Below are 22,631 nucleotides of genomic sequence, written 5' to 3'. Positions count from 1 at the left end.
CGAGAACTCCTTTTACCAGCTCGAGCAGCCCCTATCCATCCATGAATGGAGGTGGCACCCAGATCTCGTTTGCGCCCGCTTAGAGTGTCTTTTTTGCCAGCTCCTGGTGTTGTTCACTTTTTCAGTTTTTTGAGTCCTAAGCCCCAAAACTTTTATATTATTTTTAAATAATTTATACCTTTATTTCTTTCAAATTCTCCTTCCTTCCTTTTTTGTCTTTCTTAGTCAAACCTTATCTCATCTATTCCCATCTGTGTGTATGTGTGTATTATGATTGGTTTTTTATTTTATTATTTTATTTTTTTTGACTTGTATGTTTGTGTGTGTGTGTGTGTGTGTGTTTTCAGGCAGGGTTCAGAGAGTTAAGAAGTGTACCTGCAGTGTCGTGACTGTCTCTGACAGAACGGTCACACTTTAGCTGGGCACACTTCAGGCCTGTATCACCTGTTCACCCTTCACCAGGACTCCTGTGCTATTTGTCACTTCCTTCACAGTAGAGATCCTGTCTTAGTCTAGGGGTTTTCAAGCCGAGGGGGGGCCTCAAGCAGCTCTCTCCACCAACTAAGTCAAAGTTTCAGCAAAGTTTCAAAGGCCTAGGCTCATGCCCTCTGTCAAGGGCTCGCTCCGAGATCGGGTTCGCCGGAACGACTTCTTCGCTTCTGACAAAGCGTTTGTGAATTGTTTTCTACGTCGGGTTCACCGGGTCTCGACGCTCCGACGCGCAGCGCACATCGGTGTCGGTCGCCCGACACCGACACCGCTGGGCTTTGCGGGCTCGGTCGGCTCCGCCGGAGCCGACACCTTATTTCCCTGTCGGTCGGTGCCCGTGCGGCGGCTGAGATTCATATAGGAAGCATCGATCATTGCATTCCAGGGTCGATGCTCCAGGTCTCCCTTCACTACTCGCTTCATTTCGGGCCCGTGGGGTTCTTCGGCTCTTTCCATCGTCGGAACGGAGCCATCGACAGGAGAGAAGGTCATCATATAGAGAGTCAACAGACAGGTACTCAATGGTCAGATTACCAAGTCACAGGTACTGCCCAATGTTACACAGTCCTGCTCTCTCTCCGACTACCGGTCCACACCTCACCCCACCTCCTTCTCTTGGGTACTCTGCCCGAGCTTGGAGTCGGAGAGTCTGTTCTGTTCTGGCCAAGGGCTCTCCGATCTGATACCCCCCTCTGTTCCTTCAGTTGTAACTCTTATCTCCCTGAGATCTTCCTTAGAGACATGGGGGCCTCCTTGGTCGAGTGGTCTCGGGGAGGGGTGGTGAGTGTGTCTCCCCTGCTTCCCTTCCCCTTCTCCTCGCTGGCTCCGGAAGTCTGACATCTGCCTTCCCTTTTCCTTTTTCCTGGTCCCCCTGTTTCTGCTCGGAACCAGTCTCTGATCCTGGTGGGCTGTATCTGAGGGTGATTCAAGTGTCCAAGCCACTGGTATCAGCTGTTCAGTCAGCTGCGAGTTCTCCTCATAGTACCTGTTGACATCATCTGCCTACTTCTCTGCCACAGGGACCCTGTCCTCTTCGAGATTGTCCAGCCATTGGACTTCCCTGGGAAGGATCTCCTGATGTTGACTCTTCCTCCCTTCGAGGAGGTCACTTAAGAGGAAGCATGAGACTCGAGGACGAGTCTGTCCGGATGCTCTACTGATATCTCCTTCTCAGATCCCTAGATCCCTGATGGAATGTCTCTCTCTAGACATCCCCTGACATCTCTGAAGAAACTCAGCCCACCGGCAACTCTCTGAGGATCTCCCTCTGAGTCAGAGCTCGGGATCTCGCCCCCCACCTCCTGGTGCCCCGCCTGGGCCCCTGCCCCCACCTGCTGCCCTTGTCCAGGTTAGTCTGACGTTTTATCACTGCCCAGGGAGACCTTCAAAGTTACGTCCAGTGGGAAACCTTCACTACCAAGGGTAAACCCCGCTGATGCAATTGTGGTGGCTGCGTGTCCATTCAAGGAACTGGGGGTGCTTTCCGGCCTCGGCCCAAATGCCTAATAAGGACTCTAGGACCATGGATAGGTCTCTAGGACCATTGTTTTCTCAGCGACCTGGCTACATGTCATTCAATTATCTGTCACCACCAGACTCCAGAGGAGACTTCTCATAGAAGTACTCCAGAGATCCAGGATCCCACGAGATAGTCCAGACTCCTACTCATTGTTAAGATCCTACGCTTCCCTTCAGAAAAGTTGAAAACTCAATTGCGACTAATATTCTATGCCGCGCTAATAGCTTAGCCAAGCCGCAGGCCATGGTGTGGCTCTTAGGGCAGCGCGGCTATGCGATTGGTGTTTCTCTTAGAGCTTTAAGGCGGATTTCAATAAATTCTCCTTGATGGGTCAGCTTTGATTGGCCTCAGGTTGTTTAAACCTGATCAGGTGTTTATCTTTGGTGAGACTCTTTCTTGCTGTTGAGTCTCGCTGTTCAAGACTCTTTTCCTTATCCCAAAGGACAGAAGGGTGGGAAGCTGTGGTCTTAAGATGTCACCGGATCTAGTGCGGATTCACGTGGTCAGTGGGTAGGGAAAGAGGCAGAGCAGATAACAACGCCAGACCGCCCCAGAGGTGAGGGGGTCCAAAAACCAGGGAAACAGTGAGCAGAGGGTCCATCTGCCTTTCAGCATCCTCATCCCTCTGTCCGGCTGTCTTCCTTGGAGGCAATGGGCCAGAAGCTCCTGTACCCTCCGGCCTGGAATTCCTCACTACCTCAAGATGGGTACAGTCCTACCCTCGGATGGTTACATAATTCTCACGAATTCCTTCCTTCCCTTTCCAATTCTCCCTCAGGTTATTGCATCCCTTCGGGAAATTGCAGAGTTAGAAAGCTCAAACTAGAGCAAAAAAGACTGCAACAGCCAGTTACAAGAGACAGCCAACAAACTGACCCATCCGGAGAGTTCCCGCCAGTTCTTGCTCTTTTGGAGACTGGAGACCAATATTCAATCTCAGCAGTATCAACAAGTCTGTCAGGTCAACAGTCAGTCAAATCTTCACTATCTCAATCTGCACTTCTACAGATTAGATTTTCAGGATCTCTGGAGACTCTCAAATGCACTTCCGGCCCAGGAGAAAATTCACAGACGCCCAGGAGATTTCCCAGATTTTCTCAGCAGTCCAGCTGGGACCAGTTCAGCCCTGCTCTTTGGTCTGCAATGAAAGCCCCCAGTCAATTCACCAAATGCATGGCAGTGGGCACGGCTCACGGCTCACACCAGGGATCACCCAGGTGTTTCCGGTCTCGACGGCTGACTGGCTCCTGTCAGCTCACCAGGCATCAGCTCTTTTACTTCTCAGGGCGCACAACACACCTTTTTCAGTTCTCATTGCATCTCTCAAATCTCGAAAAGTATCCCATCCTTATGCCAGTCCTCAACCTTACCTGGGCGCAAAAACTTAAACACTGTTCGATGCAGCCTACCTTACAGAACAAAGAGTTCATTCTGGCAGACTCAATGTCAGGGGATTCAGAACAAGAAAGTAGTTTCAGGCCAGGAATGTCAGTAAAAGTTTTTCTTCTCATCATGGCGCCGCAGATCTTCTTCCCTCTGGCTGTTCTCTCTACCATCGTGCCATTCAGTCACACAGTCTTCAGGTTCTACCAGCACAATCTTCTACTACCCACATGATTCTGTGACACAGACATGCAAACAGCATCTGCTTTGTGGGATCACATCGTTTCAGGTTCACCAAGGCAGGTGTTTTGTACTCTCTCGCACCCGAGTAGCCATCATAAGGTCAGGCAGGATGTGCCTCCCCTGATCGCGGGGGGCTACATTAGTTCTGGGGACGCGGACGTGGCAAACAGCTCGAGTACCATCTGCACATAAATGTCCTGGATGGTGCGGCAGTGTTTTAACGTTGTAAGCCCTCAACGACTTCAGAGGGCCAAACACAGCCCATAGCCAACATGACAAAGTCCCAGCGATACAAGTCCCTAAGAAAAGTTCCAGGCGGAACCACGTCCTACCTGGGCAGATCGAGAAGCGTGCAATGGTCTCAATGGGCATCTCCTCTCATCGATTCTTGTAAGCTCAACAATGTGAGGGAAAACCTTCTCTAGCCTCACAGATCATGCCTAGCTATTCTCATCGCGGGGCCCATGTCTCTCAAGCAATCTATATTGGAAGAGATTTTTCTGGATCTTACAATTCCCTCTCTCTCCAATTGCCTCCTACTCCTGAGAAGCCTCAATGCAGGGGATCCCTTCTCTCTTTCTCCAGGCCATCCCCAGAGACGCCTGACCCAGGATTGGCCTTCCCTCCTCTCCCTCCCTTCCTCCATTCCCTCCAGAGGCCGTTAGAGCCAAAGCAACTTTCAAGCCAAATTACGCCTATTGCCTCACTGGCCTCTCCCTCCTCCATTCCCTGCCTCTTATGCCACTTGGTGAGCCTGGTGGCATCTCCTCATCCCCAGATGATCTTCTGATTCACCATTCCAGCTCCTCACCGTCTATCCCTTGTCTCAACACAGGTTGGTGGTTGCTCCACCTCTTCCCTTAGCCAGGCTTCCTTTGATCTCAACCCAGTTAGAGAGTAGTTTTTAGTTTGGGCAAAATCCCAGGATTACACAAGCAAACACAATCAAATGGAACAGTTTCTTCCTCCAAAATAGAAGCCCAAAATATATCCTTCAGCCTGCTCCCCTGTTTGGGCAGTTTTGGATTTCTTTTTCCTCCCGGCAAAAGCCGGCTCTTCAGTGAGTTCAATTGGCTGGCTGCTATTTTTATTTTCTTGTTTCGACAGCAGATCACAACATAATATTATGTCCCAGTGGCTCTCCTTCTTGATTTTCTTTTTCCACTAAAAACCTCTAATACTTCCAATGTCTCAAGTGATCTAAATTTAGTGCTGACATCCTTGATTCTTCTTTCCAGCTGTCTCTTGTTCCTTGTTGTATGAATCTTGAAAACGCTAAGTTCGATTTCTATTGGCTTTCAAGCCTGCCAGGTGTCTGAACTGTTTATGAACTATTCAGTTCTTTCTTCTATTTGGTCAATCCAACCTTTACCTAAAAGATTTTTAATCTTTCAATTGAATCAATCCATTTTTCTCCTTGTATTTTTCCTTTAATCTGTCTGGTAGATATCCTAGAGCTGAACAAAGCTTTATTATCTTGATGTCCATCGTCAACTTAAATATTATATGACAGAACAAAAAAATTTAAGATATCTGATATTCAGACAGTTTCCTGAAATTCTAAAAAGGCCTTCAACAGACTAAAGTGGATTTGTGATACCAAAAGTCATCTCTGTTGACCCAAACTTTGTTCAGCTGTGCTCAAACCCAGCTCTAGCCTTTTTAGCTACTGCACAGCCACTGATGACTTTCAAGGACACTTCATTCCACTCCTAGCTTGGCTTACTCACTTTTGTTTCTATTCCAAATTGACTTGCCTCCAGGGACAACATTAGTTTTGGCCACTCAGTCCTCATTCCTTTGTATTTTACTTCCACCCAGGATAGAGGTGTTAGCCCTCCTTACATCAGGAGCCAGTTTTGCTGACAACTTAACCACTAGTTACACCCACCTTACAACGCTCCATCAGGTGTGTCTTCTCTCTTCCTTTGAGCACCCTCTCCTCTCTGTGACAGCCAATCACCATAAGTATAAGAACTATTATGCTAAAGACCATTCTCACTTGGTACCTTTTCCTTTCCTGGGGGAAGTTTTATGCTTGGCCTTATTGCCTGCTAAGAAACCAGATCTGGGTAGACCATTCAGACCTCAGGATTTTCTTGCCGAGCTGGTCTTCCTTTGGTCTAGCTTTTCCCATTGCCAGTTTGATTTTCTAAACATATGCATATTGCCCTTGTACTCCCTTATTTTTCCTTTATAACTTTGCAGTTGCTACTTTCTGTTCCATTAGATTCTGCTTCTTCTGCAGTACTTTAACCATTGTCACCCCGTCTACTTAATCCCTGTTACTTCTTTCCGTGTATCTCTTAGTTTATTGTTTCTAGTATGTTTTAAACACCATTTTCATTTTATTGCACTCACTAAGTAGTCCCTTCTGAATTAATTTCTATCTTTGCTAAAGTATTATCCACTACTCACTCCTCTTTTTATAGATGAGTGGGAAAGTGCCATTGTCTCATTTTTGCATCATTACCTTGCATATTTATGTTAATATTTGTCAGTGTAGGATCTCCTATATGTAATGGATGGGTCTCAAAGCTTTCAGTTAAATACATATGCTCCTGGGAAATATGATTTATATCCAGTCTAGCCCATTTATTGCATCTGGATGAATAATAAATGCATTGCACCTGAGGTCCTACTTCTGAATCAACATCATCTATTCCAAATATTTTCATATACTTCTTCAGAAAGCTACCCTTACTTGTTACAGTTTTCCTTCTAGGTCTCCCTGAGGTATCCTTACTATTGAAAATTAGGCTCTAGTCCTCAACCATAAATAATATTCCCTGCTGAAAATGTATTATTTCTCCCATGCTTAGGTTATATGATATATAGCAATATATGTGAAGTATAATGTTTGGTAATGTTAATTTATAATTACAGTTCTTTGTATAATTGTAAATGTGCCTATATCACAAGGGATAATTCAATAAAGGTGTTTAATAAATGTATTATTTCTCCCAAAATTCTCTTTAGCTTCATTAAGTAGTTTTAGGTGGGATTTAAATACATACCAGTGTAATCATTCTCCCATGGATAACCTGTTATTAATGCATATCTATCATTGTTGTCCTTTTCTCCAGTTTCTACCACTGTTGGAGCCCCTCTTGCAATCAATATTATTACTCCCCTTTTTCTCTGCCCCTGATATTTTTCTGAATGCTCACATTGAAATCTTTTCTTTATCAAATTTACATGCTCATTCATATGTAAATGCATCTCCTGTAACATTGCTGTTTGCACTATGCAGGTGATATTATTCTGCTTTTCATCTATACCTGCAAGGCTAGTTACATTACATATTAATATTGACAAAGCTGTCATTCTGATAAAAAGGCATTTCTCCCACATATTATAATGTGCCCTTTCATTTGAAAGTATAGTTGTGTAAGTAAACTTACTGTAACAGCAGATGCTCAAATGATCCTTGCTGTAGCAGCCTAAGCTATATCGGTTATATCTTGCACAGGTTATATGTTTCCATCTTGCAGCTTGCATGCTCATGCTAATGGCTGTCAGGCTGATCCTGTATGTCATTGCTGATTCTTATCTCTGTGAACCCTTTTCACATATTCCGAGATTTTTTTTTCCTTCAGTAACAACACCTAATAAGCAGAAAATAAATAATGAAAAATCCCAACAAAAAGCTATATACCATTTCCTGAAAAAAAGTGTACCTCTCGAAATGGAAGATGTCCAAAATCAACTTGAACCCACAGGAGTTACCTATTCTAAAGTTAAGGTTAATCATGCTAATGTTCATGTTGTGGTCTATGTTCCCTCTTACACAGATGGCTATATTATTTTATCATTGCTTCCTCCCAGATGTAAAAAACAACTTGCATACTTTCATAAAATCATTAACTATTAGCCTTAAGAAAAAGTGCACTGACTACCCTTAAATAAACACACCAAATTGTACATACTTGTATTTAATGCATTAAGATACTAAGTCTGCTGGGAGGAAACTACTTGTACACTTTTTCTCATGCTTTCAGGCTTTTCACAAAACTGCTTGCCAATATTGTTTTAAAAGATGGTTGCTTTTTGTGGATATTTTTTTCTGAGCACACTGGTTAGACCTTTCATTGATTAATTGCTTGCACCTGCTTGGTACCTGTCTCCATGTAAAAGCAAGTACTAATGGAAAAATGCTTACTACTATAAAAATGCAAAAAAGAACTAGACGTTTTCATATGGTTCACAGTTTTCTCTCGTTTTCAAGCCTTTTGCTTATAAAGTTGTCTTTAACTTCAACTAAAAGCAATCTAAACATCCATATTTATAAAAAAACAATTGTGTGCACAAATGGTAAGTACACGCCAGCTAAATATTCCAACATTATGTTAATTTTGACTTGATTCTTTCTAGCAGATACATTACAATTAAGAAAAGGTACTTTCTTTAATATTACTAATATATACAGTGGTCACTGGTAAATTTCCCCTACCCCACATTTAAAATACCTCATACTGTACAAAACTATTTTATACTATAACATGCAGATTACAGCAGGACATTTTTACATAAGTATCATTAAGAACAAAATCTATTTTACTTAGTTACATCTTCAGTCCATTCATTGCCATTCTAAACATTAATGATATAAAGTGGGGTTTATGTGTTACAGTTCTGCCACAAGTTTAGCACAGTTAGTAAATGCCAGTTGTTTTCATTCACCTCATCATGTAGAACTACAGGTCAAACATCTAAACTATAACTAATGGGACTGATGCTTTGCAATTCTCCTGGTTATTCATTAATTTAAGTTTGTTGCTGGTTTTCCACCTGATTTTCAATTTGATGACTATGGTCTCTGGGCCAAGTCCAGGATACTTATGATTCTTCTAGTCAGCTCCTGGACTTTTTTTTGTGGCTTCAGTATTTTCACTTGAAACAGTGGAACAAGTTTCACTGTCAGAGTCTCTCCATGGGCTTTCTTATTGTCAAAAGATTGAAAAGCACAGTCTCTTTCAGCTTGCTTACTCAGTCTTCATTGGTTAAACTTTTTTTTCCTCCATATCTTGCTCTGATTTTCTAGAAATGTCTTTGATGCTCCAAGAAAACATATTCTAAAGACAGCCAGATATTGCAACTTGAATCTCATGCCTGCCTCTCAACATCTGCATTCACTGGGCTGAGACTGAAATTGGTACAGTGGGATCAGTGCTGTACCCCAGTTAACAAAATTGTATAAATAAATAAATCCCGTGATTGCTTTTCTTTTGCCTGGTGTACAGCAAATAATCATTTCCTACAAAAATGGTGGTGCTCCGAATTTTTAATATTTTTCCGTTTGTCCACAGATTTATCACAAGCAGCAATTTCTTCTGGTATGGTTGCTTCTTTCCTAATATAGGTCTCAGCTACTTTCTGATGGCCATATTTGGAGCATAAACATGATACACTCTCTATCCTGCATTGGAGAAGCAACCAGTCGGTTTTTGTAGGTTTCACAAAATTATTGCAGTTTATTCCTTCTAGTCCTCCTGTGGATCACAGCCTGTCCAATAGAACATCCCAGTGCAGTCTTCAATTCAGCTTGCACAGTGTCCTTGTGTTAGACCCAGCTTTGTTGTAGCATTAGCAAAAATAAGCCACAGTAAAGTGACACAAACTTACTGAAACCACTTGTCATCATACTACTGCTCCTTTTTGCTGAACTTCTTTCTCATCTAAAACAGAGCTGTCCATGTCACTGTTTTCATCATAGTGGCTAAGCTGTTGTAGAATATTATGTCCGTTATAATTCACTCATTTATAGTTAACCTTTCACTGCAGTAACTTACTTATTGTTCCCCTCCGTAACACTTTAGATGTTGTTATTGTTGTAAATGTATATATTGTATAATTCTAACCATAGATACAATTATGTACATATTTTTTTCACAAAGTGCATAATGGTGCTGCATTGGTATAGCAGTCAGTCTACTATACAGTTTCTGCAATAAATACATTTCCTAATATGCACTTGAATTCCTTAAAATTCCTTGTTGAGATCATCATGAGCGCATCTGAATGTAATTTTTCTTTTATCATGGTGTACTGTCTCAGCTACCTCAAGGCCAGATCATGGTTGAAAATGGTCTTTGGACCAGCCTGCCCATTAAATAAATAAATAAATATATATATATATATATATATATATATATATATATATATATATATATATATATATGTGTGTATATATATATATATATATGTATATATATATATATATATATATATATATATATATATATATATAAATGCATAGATAAACAAGCTGACTGTAACAAAGAAACTCAGAATTTTATCTTATCATTTGTAATACAGGCTCCCGTGGGCATTTGTCCTATTAATACATTTCAAGGTATGAATTAATATTTTTGCTTTTGGATGGGTCATATGTAACTGTTTTTATGTATTATGGCATCCATATTTTAAGCATTGCATTGTAATTTAGTTAAATACAGCCTGTCATAATTGCATTATAATTACTTGAAAGAAAAATGTGGTTAAAGAGCATTTTGGTTTGTAGTTATGTATTTTGCTGCTGGCTGTAATGGATTGTATTTATTTTCATATTTATTTCAGTAAATATTTATTAATTTATTCACTTTTTATTTGTGTAATTTTTGTGATTTATCATTTTTATATTTTTAGTTATTTGGTATGTATATTTGTGAAAATAGTGATAGTTTTGTCCTTGCTTTTCTTCCATTATGTGTTTCCAGCTATGCTCCCACCAACGTAGGCAGGTCAGGACCAGAATTTAATATCTAATATGAAGGGTAGCACCTCAGGAGAGCAGTTCCTCCCTCCTTATATATTACAATGTTAGTATGAGAGCACGATTAACTTTGGGTCAGATTCCAAAAGAGTTGCTGTCAGCATAATTGACTTAATTCAGTGTAAGGACTATCTCTAAACAGGTTTGCACAGGGGGGACAGATTCTAAAACACCCACTGTCAGTCTGCTATCCGTGTAAGTGGTACCTTAAACTGAGAGCAAGTCTTTTGGAATCGGGCCATTATGTCTAGCAAATTACAGTTCAAAAGATATACAGATGTGAATCAACAACATTGAAGCTTCACTCATTGAATTTATATTATTTTGTTTTCTTCCAAAACTGGGTGCAAGTTTACCCCTTTGGTCAGATAAACGGCTGCCATGTTTCCTAAGGTGGACATATAATAAAACAATGCTTGTAACTTTTTTAAAGGTGGGAAGCATTACTTTAAACTTGAAACTGCAGTGAATGTGTAGTGCAAATATTTGTATATGTTTTGACTAAATTGTGTTGGAAGAGTTAAATAAGTCATGGGACAGCTGTAGATAAATTCCATGGGCAAGCAGTTTTTGTAGCCAACTGGCTCTGTTTTTCTGTCACCAGAATTCAGGTGTACACAGTATTGTCAAGTATTTGCATAATTAGCTGCAGTAAGCTGGATATAATTTTATATATATACTGAGACAAAGCATACTATAGCTTGGGGTTTCAAAAGCTTTTTTAGAACTTTAGTAGTCTTTTGTTGTTGACTTCCTGCAGTAGTCAAAGCACTGCCTACTAGCCATCAAGAAGAATGTTTCGGTAGGCAGGTTAGCAGTCATATTTTTTTCACATTGTATATGTGGCTATTTTAAAAATGTTTCAGCTACTAAAACAATAGTCTACTGTTAGTCTGTACAGTGCTTAAAGTCTTGGCTTGTTGCTGTTACTGTGTTGGTAGATCATCCATGCAAACTTAATGTCATTTGCTTCTCTACACCTTTATGGTCTCTTTTTGAACATTTTTTTTTTCTTTTTGAGTTTGTCTTTGGTACTGTGTGGTATGAGCTTGCACAAAAGAATGCATGTCACTTCAGTGTGTATTAGTAATATACACTTGTTCAGCAGGATAGTTCTGGAAAGGAAAATTGACTAGGGCATTTTTTGCAGTAAAACCAATTCCAAGTAAAACACCCTCCTCCATAAATGATAGAGAAAGCTTCACGACCAAAACCATACTTGTCACTGATCAACCTAGCGTTATGCATACTCTTTCATTATTTAATGCTGAAAAAGTTATGTTCTCACTTCAGGTCCATGTATTTAGACTGCTTTTTTAGAATAGAAAATTTGTGAAATGAAGCACTTAATGTGTTATTAATAGACATGCTGCAATTAAACTTCTGTTAAGATTGTCCTTTGCTTACAGGTTTGAAGGTTGAAGTGACACATTGTGGAACAATGAGGAGGAAGTATCGTGTCTGTAATGTAACAAGAAGACCTGCCAGTCATCAAACGTAAGAGGCAAAATGCAACCCAACCACTGTGTCATTATATGGGGAGCTCCTACTACTATTGGAACTGTCTGGGTATCTTTCTTCCACATTGCTCTTGTTTCTGCCTGCAAATCCTGATATTTTATGACTTTGTGTCTTTCTCTACACAAGACACTGTAGTCACAGGGTGTGGCGATTTCAATGGTCAATGCTACTTTTGTCTTCTTTTCATGGACCACTATATCTGTTTTTTGTTGGTAATGGATGATTCCAATGTGATGTAGACTTCATAATTTTCTATGATGCTTTGTGGCTCATGTTTCCAGTGTTTTTTAGCCACTTTAATACCATAATGCTTGCACAATCCCCAGTACAACAGTCTTGCCACATTATTATGCCTTTCAGTATACAGTCCTTCTGCCATTAGTATATCACAACCAGCAAAGAGTTGTGCAACTGTTTCCAATTCTGTTTTACAAAACCTACATTTGTCTGTTTCTCTCACATGCTCAATGGACTTTGTAAACCAACGTGTACATAGCCCACTGTCATGTGCCGCCAATATTAACCTTTCATCTTTTGGTTTGAATTTGCCTCTCCTTAACCATTTCCTCCGTCTAGGCTTTCAAGTGAATCTAGAGAAATCTTCTCTCATTCCATCTCACAAGTTTGTTTTTCTAGGATATCTCTTTGATACATCTGTGATGATGGCTTTTCTTCCAAAGACAAAGTGGAGTCCTGCAAGGAAAGTTTCTGACATTTTCCAATCAGATACTGACAACTGTCAAGGAGTACCTCCAGAATTTTAGACTTTGTGGCTTCTAAAATTCTCTTGATTCCTTTAGCAAGACTTCATATGAGAAAAATCCAGTGGTTCCTCAAATCAGTTTGGTCCCAACCCCAGCACCCCCATTTGAAATTTCAGATCACAGCCTGGGGTTTGTGAAAAGGGAGATACTCTGGGTGAATCAGTTCTCTCTCAGCCCAGGTCTCACTTTTTCCTTTTGGCCCCCTACTCGGTCATTGTAACCAAAGATGGAACAAACTTTTCTGGGGAAGCTGTATCCAAGTGGACGAAAGGCCAGGATCTGTGGAATCAGCAGGGCAAATTGAAATGTATCTGCTTCATCGACTTTTTAAATTGTCAAAATTCACATATTTGAGACCATATGATTGACCATTTTAACATGTCAAAAAGCAATTGTGGAAAGCACACAGCATCTTGGAGCCCCCCCCCCCTGCATTCCCATCATCATCACCCCCCCCCTTTTCCCATTTTTTACATGGGTTTGGGGTATTGTGTTAATTATCACCATCTCTCTCGATTCAGTGCCACACTCCTGCCTTCTTCGGTACTCATGCCTGATTGTTGCAGATCTTCTCTCATACAGTCCATCCACCTCTTTGCTGGATGTCCTCTCTTACATCCTTCCAGTCCCCAAATCCTCTTCACCAGATTGTCTTCTGTTTTTCTGCACATGTGTCTGAACCACCATAATCTATTTTCTCTAATCTTTTCTGCAGTTGGAGATACTTTGGCTTCTGCTCTTCTGTCCTCATTTCTTCATTTGTCCTACCACCCATCACAGGCATTTATTTTCCATCACCTCTAGCTTCCGCATCTGCTTTGCCTTTACTGCCCAGATTTCTGTACCATACAGTAGTACTGGTCACACCACTGTCTTGTACACCTTACTTTTCAGCTTTTTGGCATTCTTCTGTCAAAGACTACACCTGAGACTGAATGCCAGTTGGCTGCAGCCCTTCTGATTATAGCTTTGACCTCTTTAGTCAGACTTCCCTTCTCCTCAACCACCCATCCCAGATACTTGAAGCTATTAACCTGTTGCACTATCTTCCCCTTTAACTCAGTTGTCAGCTTCTTCTGATTTCCCCAATTTGCTGCCATTGCACCTCTTATCCATACTCAATTTCATTCCATGTGGCTTCTATTTTGCATCCATTCCCCTATCCTTTGCTGCAGTTCTTGCTCAGAGTCTGCTTGTAATGCCACATCATCTGCATACAGCAACTTTGTTGATCTGTCCCCTCCAACCTGTTTACTAATGTAGTCCACCCTTCTGCACCCCATACCCCCTGCTAATTATATATACTTACTCCAAGACCAGACTACAGTGGGGAAAAGGGCACATTCCCTTACCCCCATTGTACTGTTCCAAGCTGTTTGTTTTCCATTGTCATTTTTCAACATTTTAAATGTTTGACCACATTGACTTGACCAAGTAAATTTCAACAAATTAAAAATTCAGCGAAGTGCAATAGACCCATTGAAATACAAAACCTCAAAGAAATTATGGCATTAATTAATGCTGTCAGATCTCTAAAGCATCTGTGGACTGTGTGCCCTCCTCAAAGTAATCACAGACAACACCACAGAAATGTTGTACATAAATGTGAGGATCCAGATGCTATCCCCTTTGCAGACTAGCTGTGGCAACCTAGAATCTAGCAACTCAGCACAGTCTATCTCTTCCAGGTACTTACATTTCATTAGAAGAAAATGTTGTACCAGACAAGGTAAGTAGAACTAGTATAGACCCTCATGAAATGAAGTTGCACACAGGGTGTCTTTCAGGAATTGATCCAGTTATGGGGAACTCCTTAAGTAGATCTGTTTGCCTCCATTCACAGTAGGATCATACGATCATATGAAGCTACTAGGCTATTGGCCCTGAGGCCCTTACAAGCCTAGCCAAGAATTTAGCCCATAGACAATTAAAGAAGTTCTGCTCCAGGACTTCTTGTACAAAGGTGTTGATAATGGATGTCTTTTCATTCCCATGGATGGGTACATACTTCTGTGCCTTTTTATTCTTTCCTGTGATAATCAGGGTTGTTCTAAATGTTCTAAAGATTCAGAAGGGCTGTCTAAGGAGAATACTGATAACCTCTTTTTTGGCCTAGGCAGCACTGAATGCTCTTTGTATTGATCAGTGTTGCACTAGTCTAAGCTATATGGGTCACATTCTGCCGAGAATATAACAGTCTAATTTTCAAAGCTTCAGGGCACCTTCCATGCACCCAAACTGTCTGGCAGCGTGAGCTAACCAACTAAAATTCAAGTTTAGGCACCAAGCCCTTCAGAGCTTTATTGCTGCAGAAGAACACACACTTCTGAGGCATTCAAGGATCGACCATTGGCTTGTACTGTTCCTTTGCTGGGCAAATAAGTATCTTTTTTGGGGGGGGCACTTATATTATTTATTTTTGTTTATTATTATTACTTATCTCTTCAGGAAATTTAGTTTAAAGCTAGGAGTTTGTGTTTTAACGAACTGTCATGAGAGTGTACTGTACTTTTAAATGGGAGTGTCCTTTTTTCCTCTCAGTTTAGAAGTTGTTTATAGTAACTGTAAACATTTTTTTTTTGCTTTCTGGGGCTGGCAAAGTGTTTTAATTGGTTTTTACTGTGTTTGTTTTTTACTGGCATTTGCTGCTTGCTTTCCCTGGGAATGAGGCATCAGTTTTGTTTTGACCGTGGAACAGTCTGACTGTCTGTCTTATGCCATAAAAAGAAAAAGTTAAACAAATAGCCTGTATCATCACATCAGGCTAACATTTGCTTTAGCTGAAGGTTGGTGTCGCTGCTATGGCCATTAGTAGTATGCAGACCACTCATCTTTCACCTCGGATCCGTCTGGTTTTATACCTACAGCCAGAGAACCCCCTTGGTGGGCAAAGGAGAGACACTTCTGTCAGTCCTGAGAGAGGGAAAAACGTCCCTGTTTTGTCAGATTAATGTGCCCTTACCTGAGGAAACTGCTGCTGCCATTAGTATCACTGTTAGTCCTAGTTTTCCTGACAAAAAGAAACTGAAAACTAAGCATGTGTCTACTCCTCTTAAAATTTCCTTAGACAGGAATAGTTTATTGGATCTGGCTCAGGGTTTAATTCAGGCTGTTTACTCATTCTTGTAACGTTGCTTCTGGTAAAAAACAAGTGATGTTATGTGGCCCTATCTCTCCTACATTCTTTACTCACGGGTTTGGAGCCGAGAATCGGCTCCGACTCGGCCAACTTATTTCTCTAGCACGAAGTCTAATTGGCTGGGCTAACCCGGTATCTCAAGATGCACCTCACCCTAGCCCCAGATCTCATTTGCCGCTCGTAGAGTTAGGACGTGGTCTCGCTTGGCTGTGGCTAAGTACTCTTTTTCAAAACTTTTCATAAGTCTTTAGCAGTCTGTTCTCTTGTAAAAAGCTATTTTAATAGCTAGTTTTTCATTGTGAGTGTACTGTGTAAGCGAGTGGTGTGTTTTGTGGGTATCCCTCTGTTTTGGCGGGCTAGGCCCGTTTAAATTAGAGGACCTAGTCCTCCCCTGTGTTATTTTTTTTGTGTAAACTTGTGTTTTGTTTGTTTTTTTGGTCGGTAGTTAGATTTTCCTTGCTGCACCAAAGAAATGTTTGAATTAGAGTTTCCTTGGCTGTTCGTAGTTTGGTTTTTCCCGCCTTCCTCTTGTGTCTGTCGTCGGTTGAGTGGGTGTTGTGAATTACTATGTCTAAAGAGCAGAAAGAGCATAAACCCTCTGGGTTTAAAAAATGCTCAAAATGTGGCTACAAGATGACCATTACAGATGGGCATTCTATCTGCGTTTATTGTCTTGGTGCTATTCACCTGCAAGAGTCCTGCAGTTTTTGCCACGCCTTCAGCCCGAGGGTACTGCAGGAAAGAAAAAAATAAGCTGATTTTGAAGGGCCTGGTTAAGCCTTCTTTTGAGGAGTCCTTAGACTCTTCTTCTAGTACAAAGTCTAAGACTTCCAAGGCCAAGAAAAGATCTCCGGCTCCATCTCTCTCCTCAGAGCCCCCGGAGAAGGTTTCGAAAGTGGATACTGCCTCCTTGGCTCCCTTGTCCTCGGGGTCGCAGGAGGTATCTGTTGTGCTGGAGTCGACCTCGGCCCCGATATTATTGGAGCCTATTCGGAGCCGGTCACCCAGTGTTAGGCATGAGTCTCTGGGTAGGAGATCCCGATCGCCTTCTATTTCCTCTAAATCCTCTAGGCTGTCTGATTTGGATGTGGATAGGGTGGTCCAGAGGCTCCTGCAGTCGCCGGTGTTAGCAAAATTGTTCTCGGTTCCGACCCAGTCGGCTCCGGAGCCAGTCCCTATTCTTGTACCAATGATTCCTCCTCCGAGCACCCCTGTGTCGTCGGAGCCGGAGTGCTCCACTCCAAGTGATGTTCTCGTGTCGGCTCCGATACCCCTTGTGAGTTTATCGGAGCCGATGTCAGCTCCAACCATGTCGGTTCCGTCCTCTGGTTTCGGTACTCGGGTTTCCTCAGTCGGACCCAAGGGGGATACCTCGGGACGCTTGTCGGTTCCGAGCCTCCCTGTCGATGCATCGGCTCCAGTTGTGGTGTCGGAGATGGGTCGGTCCTCGGATTCGGGGGGACCTGCCTTCGAGGCCATGAGGAGCGCACTGGCCACATCGTCAGTTACATCACCTGGATCGGTCACTCCTTCCCCCTACACCCCGGCTAGAGCCTCTGATGCCCCCTATCCGTGGATGGCAGAGCCCGAAGGTCTGAGGATACCCCCATGAGCGGACCCCAACTTTCTGAGGGCCCCTCAGAGTCGGTGCCTGAGGAGCCCCCTAGAAAGAAGTTGTACAAAAGGAAGCACATAGTCTCCCAGGACGAGTCCCTCACTTCTGATACCGACCTTGAGGAGTCAGAGGGGTCCCCCAAGTCGTCCTCCGATGTCTCTTTCTCCGACATCCTGGAGATCTTGAGGCAGAGAGGCGACTGGCCGTCCAAGACCCCCTCGGAGGAGGAGTCGGTATTCCTCAAGGCCTTCGGAGCTCAACCCTCTGCCTCCTGGGTGTCTCCACCCTTCGATGAACTCCTGGATTTGATTTGTCGAAGGGTGTGGGAGAGCCCTGATTCTGTGGAACCAGTGCCCAGATGTCCAAATAAGTTTCTTTCTGCTCCCCCGGGGAAAGAGTTCCTGACCAAAGGGGTTTCCGTAGATGCCTTGGTAGTGGCGGCAGCCACTCAGCAGGAAGTTGCAGAGGCTTCTTCTTCCATCCATCCTCCTAACAAGGAGTCCAGGAATATGGACCGGTACGGGAAGCGTACCCTGTCGTCAGCGACCTTTACTTTGTGGTTGCTGAATTATCTTTGTCATTTTATTCGGCCCCAGAAAGATCTTCTTAAGGAGCTAGGAGACAGTCTGACGGGTAACATGCCTGAGGCGGTAGTGCAGACTGTTAACGCCCAGTTGTCTACCCTTGGTTCCATTGTCAACTCGTCCATGAGGCTCATATCCTATGCAGCTGAAGGGGCAAGTAGGGCAGCTAACTCAGGTGTTGTTCTCAGAAGGCAAGCCTGGATGCACCTGTGTCATTTCGCGGAGGCCTTTAAGTCTTCCTTCACTGATGCCCCCTTTGATGGGTCCTCACTCTTCGGGACCAAAGTGAAAGACACCCTCACCAGATGCGAACAGGAGGGAAAGACCCTATCTGCCGTAGGGGCCCATTTCTCTCTTCCTTCTAGGCCTTACCCCAAGGCTCAGAGAGGAGGGAAAATGTGGTTCAAGAAGTCACAGAAGTCTTTCCCTGCTGCTCAAGGTGAGTCCCCCTCCAGAGGCAGAGGTGGGGGAAATTATTCTGGAAGACGCCGTCCTAGAGGCAGAGGAGGCCCCCGCAACTTGGGAGACCGCGATTCCTTTTGCGGGTCTTCCTCTCAGCGTTCCTGAGGTGTTGCCCGACTGTGCTGTTCTGGAGCCAGTCGGGGGCCGAATTTCATTGCATCCGAATTTCATTGCATCCGGAAGCCTGGGAAAGCATCACCCAGGATCGCTGGGTGCTTCGAATAGTTACGGAGGTTACACTATTCCCTTTTTATCAACACCCCCTCCAGTCAAAAGAATCCTGGACTTTCCACCCAGTCAACAGGATCAAGCAGCACTAGAAGTTTCAAAGCTGCTAGAAAAAGGAGTCATCCAACAAGTCCCCTCAAACCATATCGGATCAGGAACTTTAAAAATTCAAGATGTCCTTCAAGGGATGCATCTGCAGTCTATAACATATGGGTTGTCCACCTCAGGCAGCCCTTGATCGGCAGTTCAAAGTCTAGAATTTAGCCTCGGCTGATGTCGCGACTTTTCCCCGGCGTCGAGCCGTCTGGGGGTATAAAAGCATCAACTGACACCATTTCTCAGTCTTTCTTGCCTCGCTTGTTGCCCGCTAAGCAAGCTGTTATAAGTGCCGGTCGGGTCAGGATCCAGAGATTTCAGCCACTGGAAGAACTTGAAAAAGCTAAGTACTTCGTTAGAGCTTCTTTCTTACCTCAGCCGATGTCGAACCGTATTAAATAATTGTTTAGCAGCTAGGAAACCGATAATTCTCATAAGCGATTTCCGGTTTCTACTGCCTTCTTGGCTTAGGCCCAGACCACGGCGTATCAGCTTGTTTAGCCTGTGCCTCCTCTTCAACCGACTTGACTCTTAGAATGCGCGGGCCGGTTTTGCAGAGGGTACGGAGCAGCTGGCTTGCAAATACCGTCGAACTCCCAAAGACCCATATGGTCAAAAGCAGGAAGGACGACACTGCGTGGCCAGCGGTTTGGCTGAAACCACGGCTAGGGCTTCGCCGTGTAAACCGGTTTGACGAAACCGAATCGACATCCTACTACCGAAAACCATTACTTCCGACCACCCGAGGGCAGAAATTTGGCGCGGCTGACTCGACTTCGAACTCCCTACGAAGCTGGTGGTTCAGGAATTGTATCCGACACTATACTTTCATTGGACATTTCTCGGCCCCTGCACTTGGGGCAGCTAGGCTAACTTCTATGTCTAATAAGGCCTTCTCCAGGGCTATAAAGCTGCCAAACTTTCAAAAGCTTTGCCTGCCAAATCTACATCCCAGAGGCCTACATCATTGTTCACCAGATCCTCCAGCGCTTTGCTGAGGACCCCATCTCCTTAATAAGGAGTTCACAACCTCACCCAGACAGGGCCTCTCATCCCTCCCCTCCAAACAAAAGGCCCAGGACTGGCCCATCTGAACCTCCTCCTCCAGATTACTCCACGGATGGATCTGATTTGTCAGACCACCAGGAAGGAGCCTGCTCGCCTTACGAGGATCGGTCAGATGCAGAGGAATCTATCCCTTGACTCCCCTCCTGAAGAGTTTTCCTTTGGAGAGACTTTACACTCCATGAGAGAGCACTTTCAATGGCAAGGTCCAGGATTTCTGATTCTAGAAAAGATTAAGGACCTTTTTGCATTTGGCCTCAACTTGGGCTCCTTGGCTATACCCTCCTATTCCTGGACCATGAAAATTGATGATGTGGCCTGCAATGATGTCAGTACAGCCCCTGATTCTCTCTCTCCTCATTTTCCCTGCCAAACCCTGACCCCAGATGTTACAGGGGTCCCAGATTCTCATTTCCATTTAATATAAAGCCCATGCAGCAGACCCAGAAACTATTTCTCAGGGCCCTATAAAGGGGTTGCGGCCGCTATCAAGCAAAAAATCCCTACCCTCTGGAAAGAGAGTCTAGGGCTTAGAGAGATGAGAAAGGTTTATACATCTGCTACTCTTTTGCTGTGGGCATTAAACTGTCAATTCCATATGATTTAGTACCAAGAATTCTTGTTAGATCAACTGAATAAGAAACTTTCTTCTCCTGAACCCTTAGACCGTAAATCCCTTCCGGAGTTTGGTACATAACTCACAACAGGTCAGTAATCATTTTTTAAAATGTGGCTATGATGCACTGGAGGCTTCATTTAGATCACAGCTATGACTACAGGGCAGTTATTCGCAGGCATGCCTGGCTCGAGGAGCAATCTTTGCCAGACCATGTCAATCAGCTAAGCTCCTCGATGCTCAGTATTGGAGAAACAAAATTTATTTGGCTCCCCTGCACAGGAGATTCTAAAAAGGTGGAAGAAAAGCGTAAATCCATGAAAACAGTTAAAGATTTCCTGCAAGTTCAACCACCGAGGTTCAGCGCAGAAACTGACCTACAAAGAATTGGTCCTTTCCTAGACTCGCTCCAGAGTACAGAGAGAGGCAGGAACAGGTGCCCTAGAGGCAGAGGTCAATCGAGGAGGCCCCTCACAGGGGGCCATCGGTGGCAGCCTGCCAACCCGAGAGGTGGTGCAAGCAGCTACAGCTACAACCACTGCCTACAGGACATACTGTGTGACTTGACTCTGAGCTCAGCCTTTCTACCAGGGATCAACTGAAGCACCTTTGCCAGGCGAAAGGTGGCTGCATTCTCAAGGCTGGCATCATTACAAAGGATACATGGACATTGCAAATAATAGACCAAAGGATACAGGCAGGTTTCACTTCCACACTTTGCCAACAAGAAGCGGAATGCCATAGGCTTTCCACCAAACCAGAAGGCAGGGGCTTTCAGACAAAATCAACCAAATTACTTCAGATGAAAGCTATAGAAAAGGTGCACCAAAATGTACAGAACAGCCAAAGATTTACTTCCAGTATTGCCCTTGTACCAAGAAAAAGAAAGCCAATGGAGGCCTGTTCTCGACCTGTCTCAAGACTTTTGAACACTTATCTGATTGTGCCAAAATTCAAAATGCTGACCCTAGCGAAAGCAACTTCTTTACATGTTGGAAAAGGAGTCTTGACTTAGTAACTCTAGATCTCAAGGAGGCATACCTGCACGTCCCTTCAAATTGACCAGATTGCAGAAGTACACCTCAGATTTCTTGGTGTTCAGAGCATTATCAATTCTCAGCATTGCCCTTTGCTTCATTCTGCTGCGCCCATTGAGTATTCACGAAAGTACACGGCATCAGTAATTGCACATTGCGGACTCTCAGGGAATTCAAATTTATCCATACTGGGCGACTGCCTCAATACAGCAAGCGGACAACGAGAAAAATTGTTAAAGGACTTGGCCTATGCTATACACCTGCTACAGACCTTGGGATACACAGTCCAACATCCAAAAGTCAAGACTAGTACCATCCCAAAAGGATAACCTTTTGGGTGCCCGGATCTGGACACAGTCACCCAGATGGCTTTTCTCACAGAAGAAAACAAAAAAACAACTTCAGATTATTAAGGTGTTTGCCTTTACAAACACAAGGTACAAAGTTTGAGTCTCACGGGATAATGCTAGGCTTAAAATGGCTCGCAGTATGAGACAGTTAGCCTAGTACTAACACACATGAACACATGAACATGAACACATGAACATTACTTCCTTGATTCTGACAAGACAAACTCAGCTTACTGCAAGAGGGTCCTGCAGGCCCTGGGTTTACATGGCATCCTGCATAATTTTAATTCCACATGCCAGGCTGCATATGAGGAAAATTACAATGAATACCTAGGTGTGTATGGCCTCAACACGGTCACGGTCTAGAAACCATGGTACCAATCATTCCATACCTTCGTAAAGGAATTTGCTGTGGTGGGCTCAGGCCTGCCAGAAGCCAACAGAGGGTTGCCTTTCAACAAACCAAAACAAGGGCAGACCATCACCACGGGCGCCTCAGACCCGAGGATGGGGGCACACATGGAGGACAAAGCGTGTCCAAGGCCTATGGCCTCAAGGGCAGCTAAGCATGCACATAAACCAAAAGGAAATGCTGGCAGTGAGGCGTACAATCGAGAACGTTGAGACCCTTCCTCCAACTGGGACATCTGTTAAGCGGGACAGACAACACCACGGTCATGTGGTACATAAACAAACAGGGAGGCACATTATTCCTACCTCTCTGCTTGTTGGCTATGGATCTGTG

At 43.6% G+C, this 22,631-nt stretch overlaps 1 protein-coding gene across 1 annotated transcript in view; it reads left to right on the top strand.

The window, feature by feature from the left end:
• The window catches only part of LOC122792213 (protein argonaute-3), a 1,955,650-nt gene that overhangs the window by 721,200 nt on the left and 1,211,819 nt on the right, over window positions 1-22,631 (top strand). Inside the window, exon 7 of the mRNA XM_044059953.1 lies at window positions 11,819-11,906. Coding sequence (XP_043915888.1) covers window positions 11,819-11,906 — 88 coding nt within the window. The remainder of the gene's footprint in view (window positions 1-11,818; window positions 11,907-22,631) is intronic.

This window comes from Protopterus annectens, chromosome 1.part2 (assembly GCF_019279795.1).
Source record: "Protopterus annectens isolate FY-2018-M chromosome 1.part2, PAN1.0, whole genome shotgun sequence".
Taxonomy (NCBI): Eukaryota; Metazoa; Chordata; order Ceratodontiformes; family Protopteridae; genus Protopterus; species Protopterus annectens.
The sequence above is the reverse complement of the archived record's forward strand: the minus strand, read 5'-3'. Positions and strand labels throughout refer to the sequence as shown.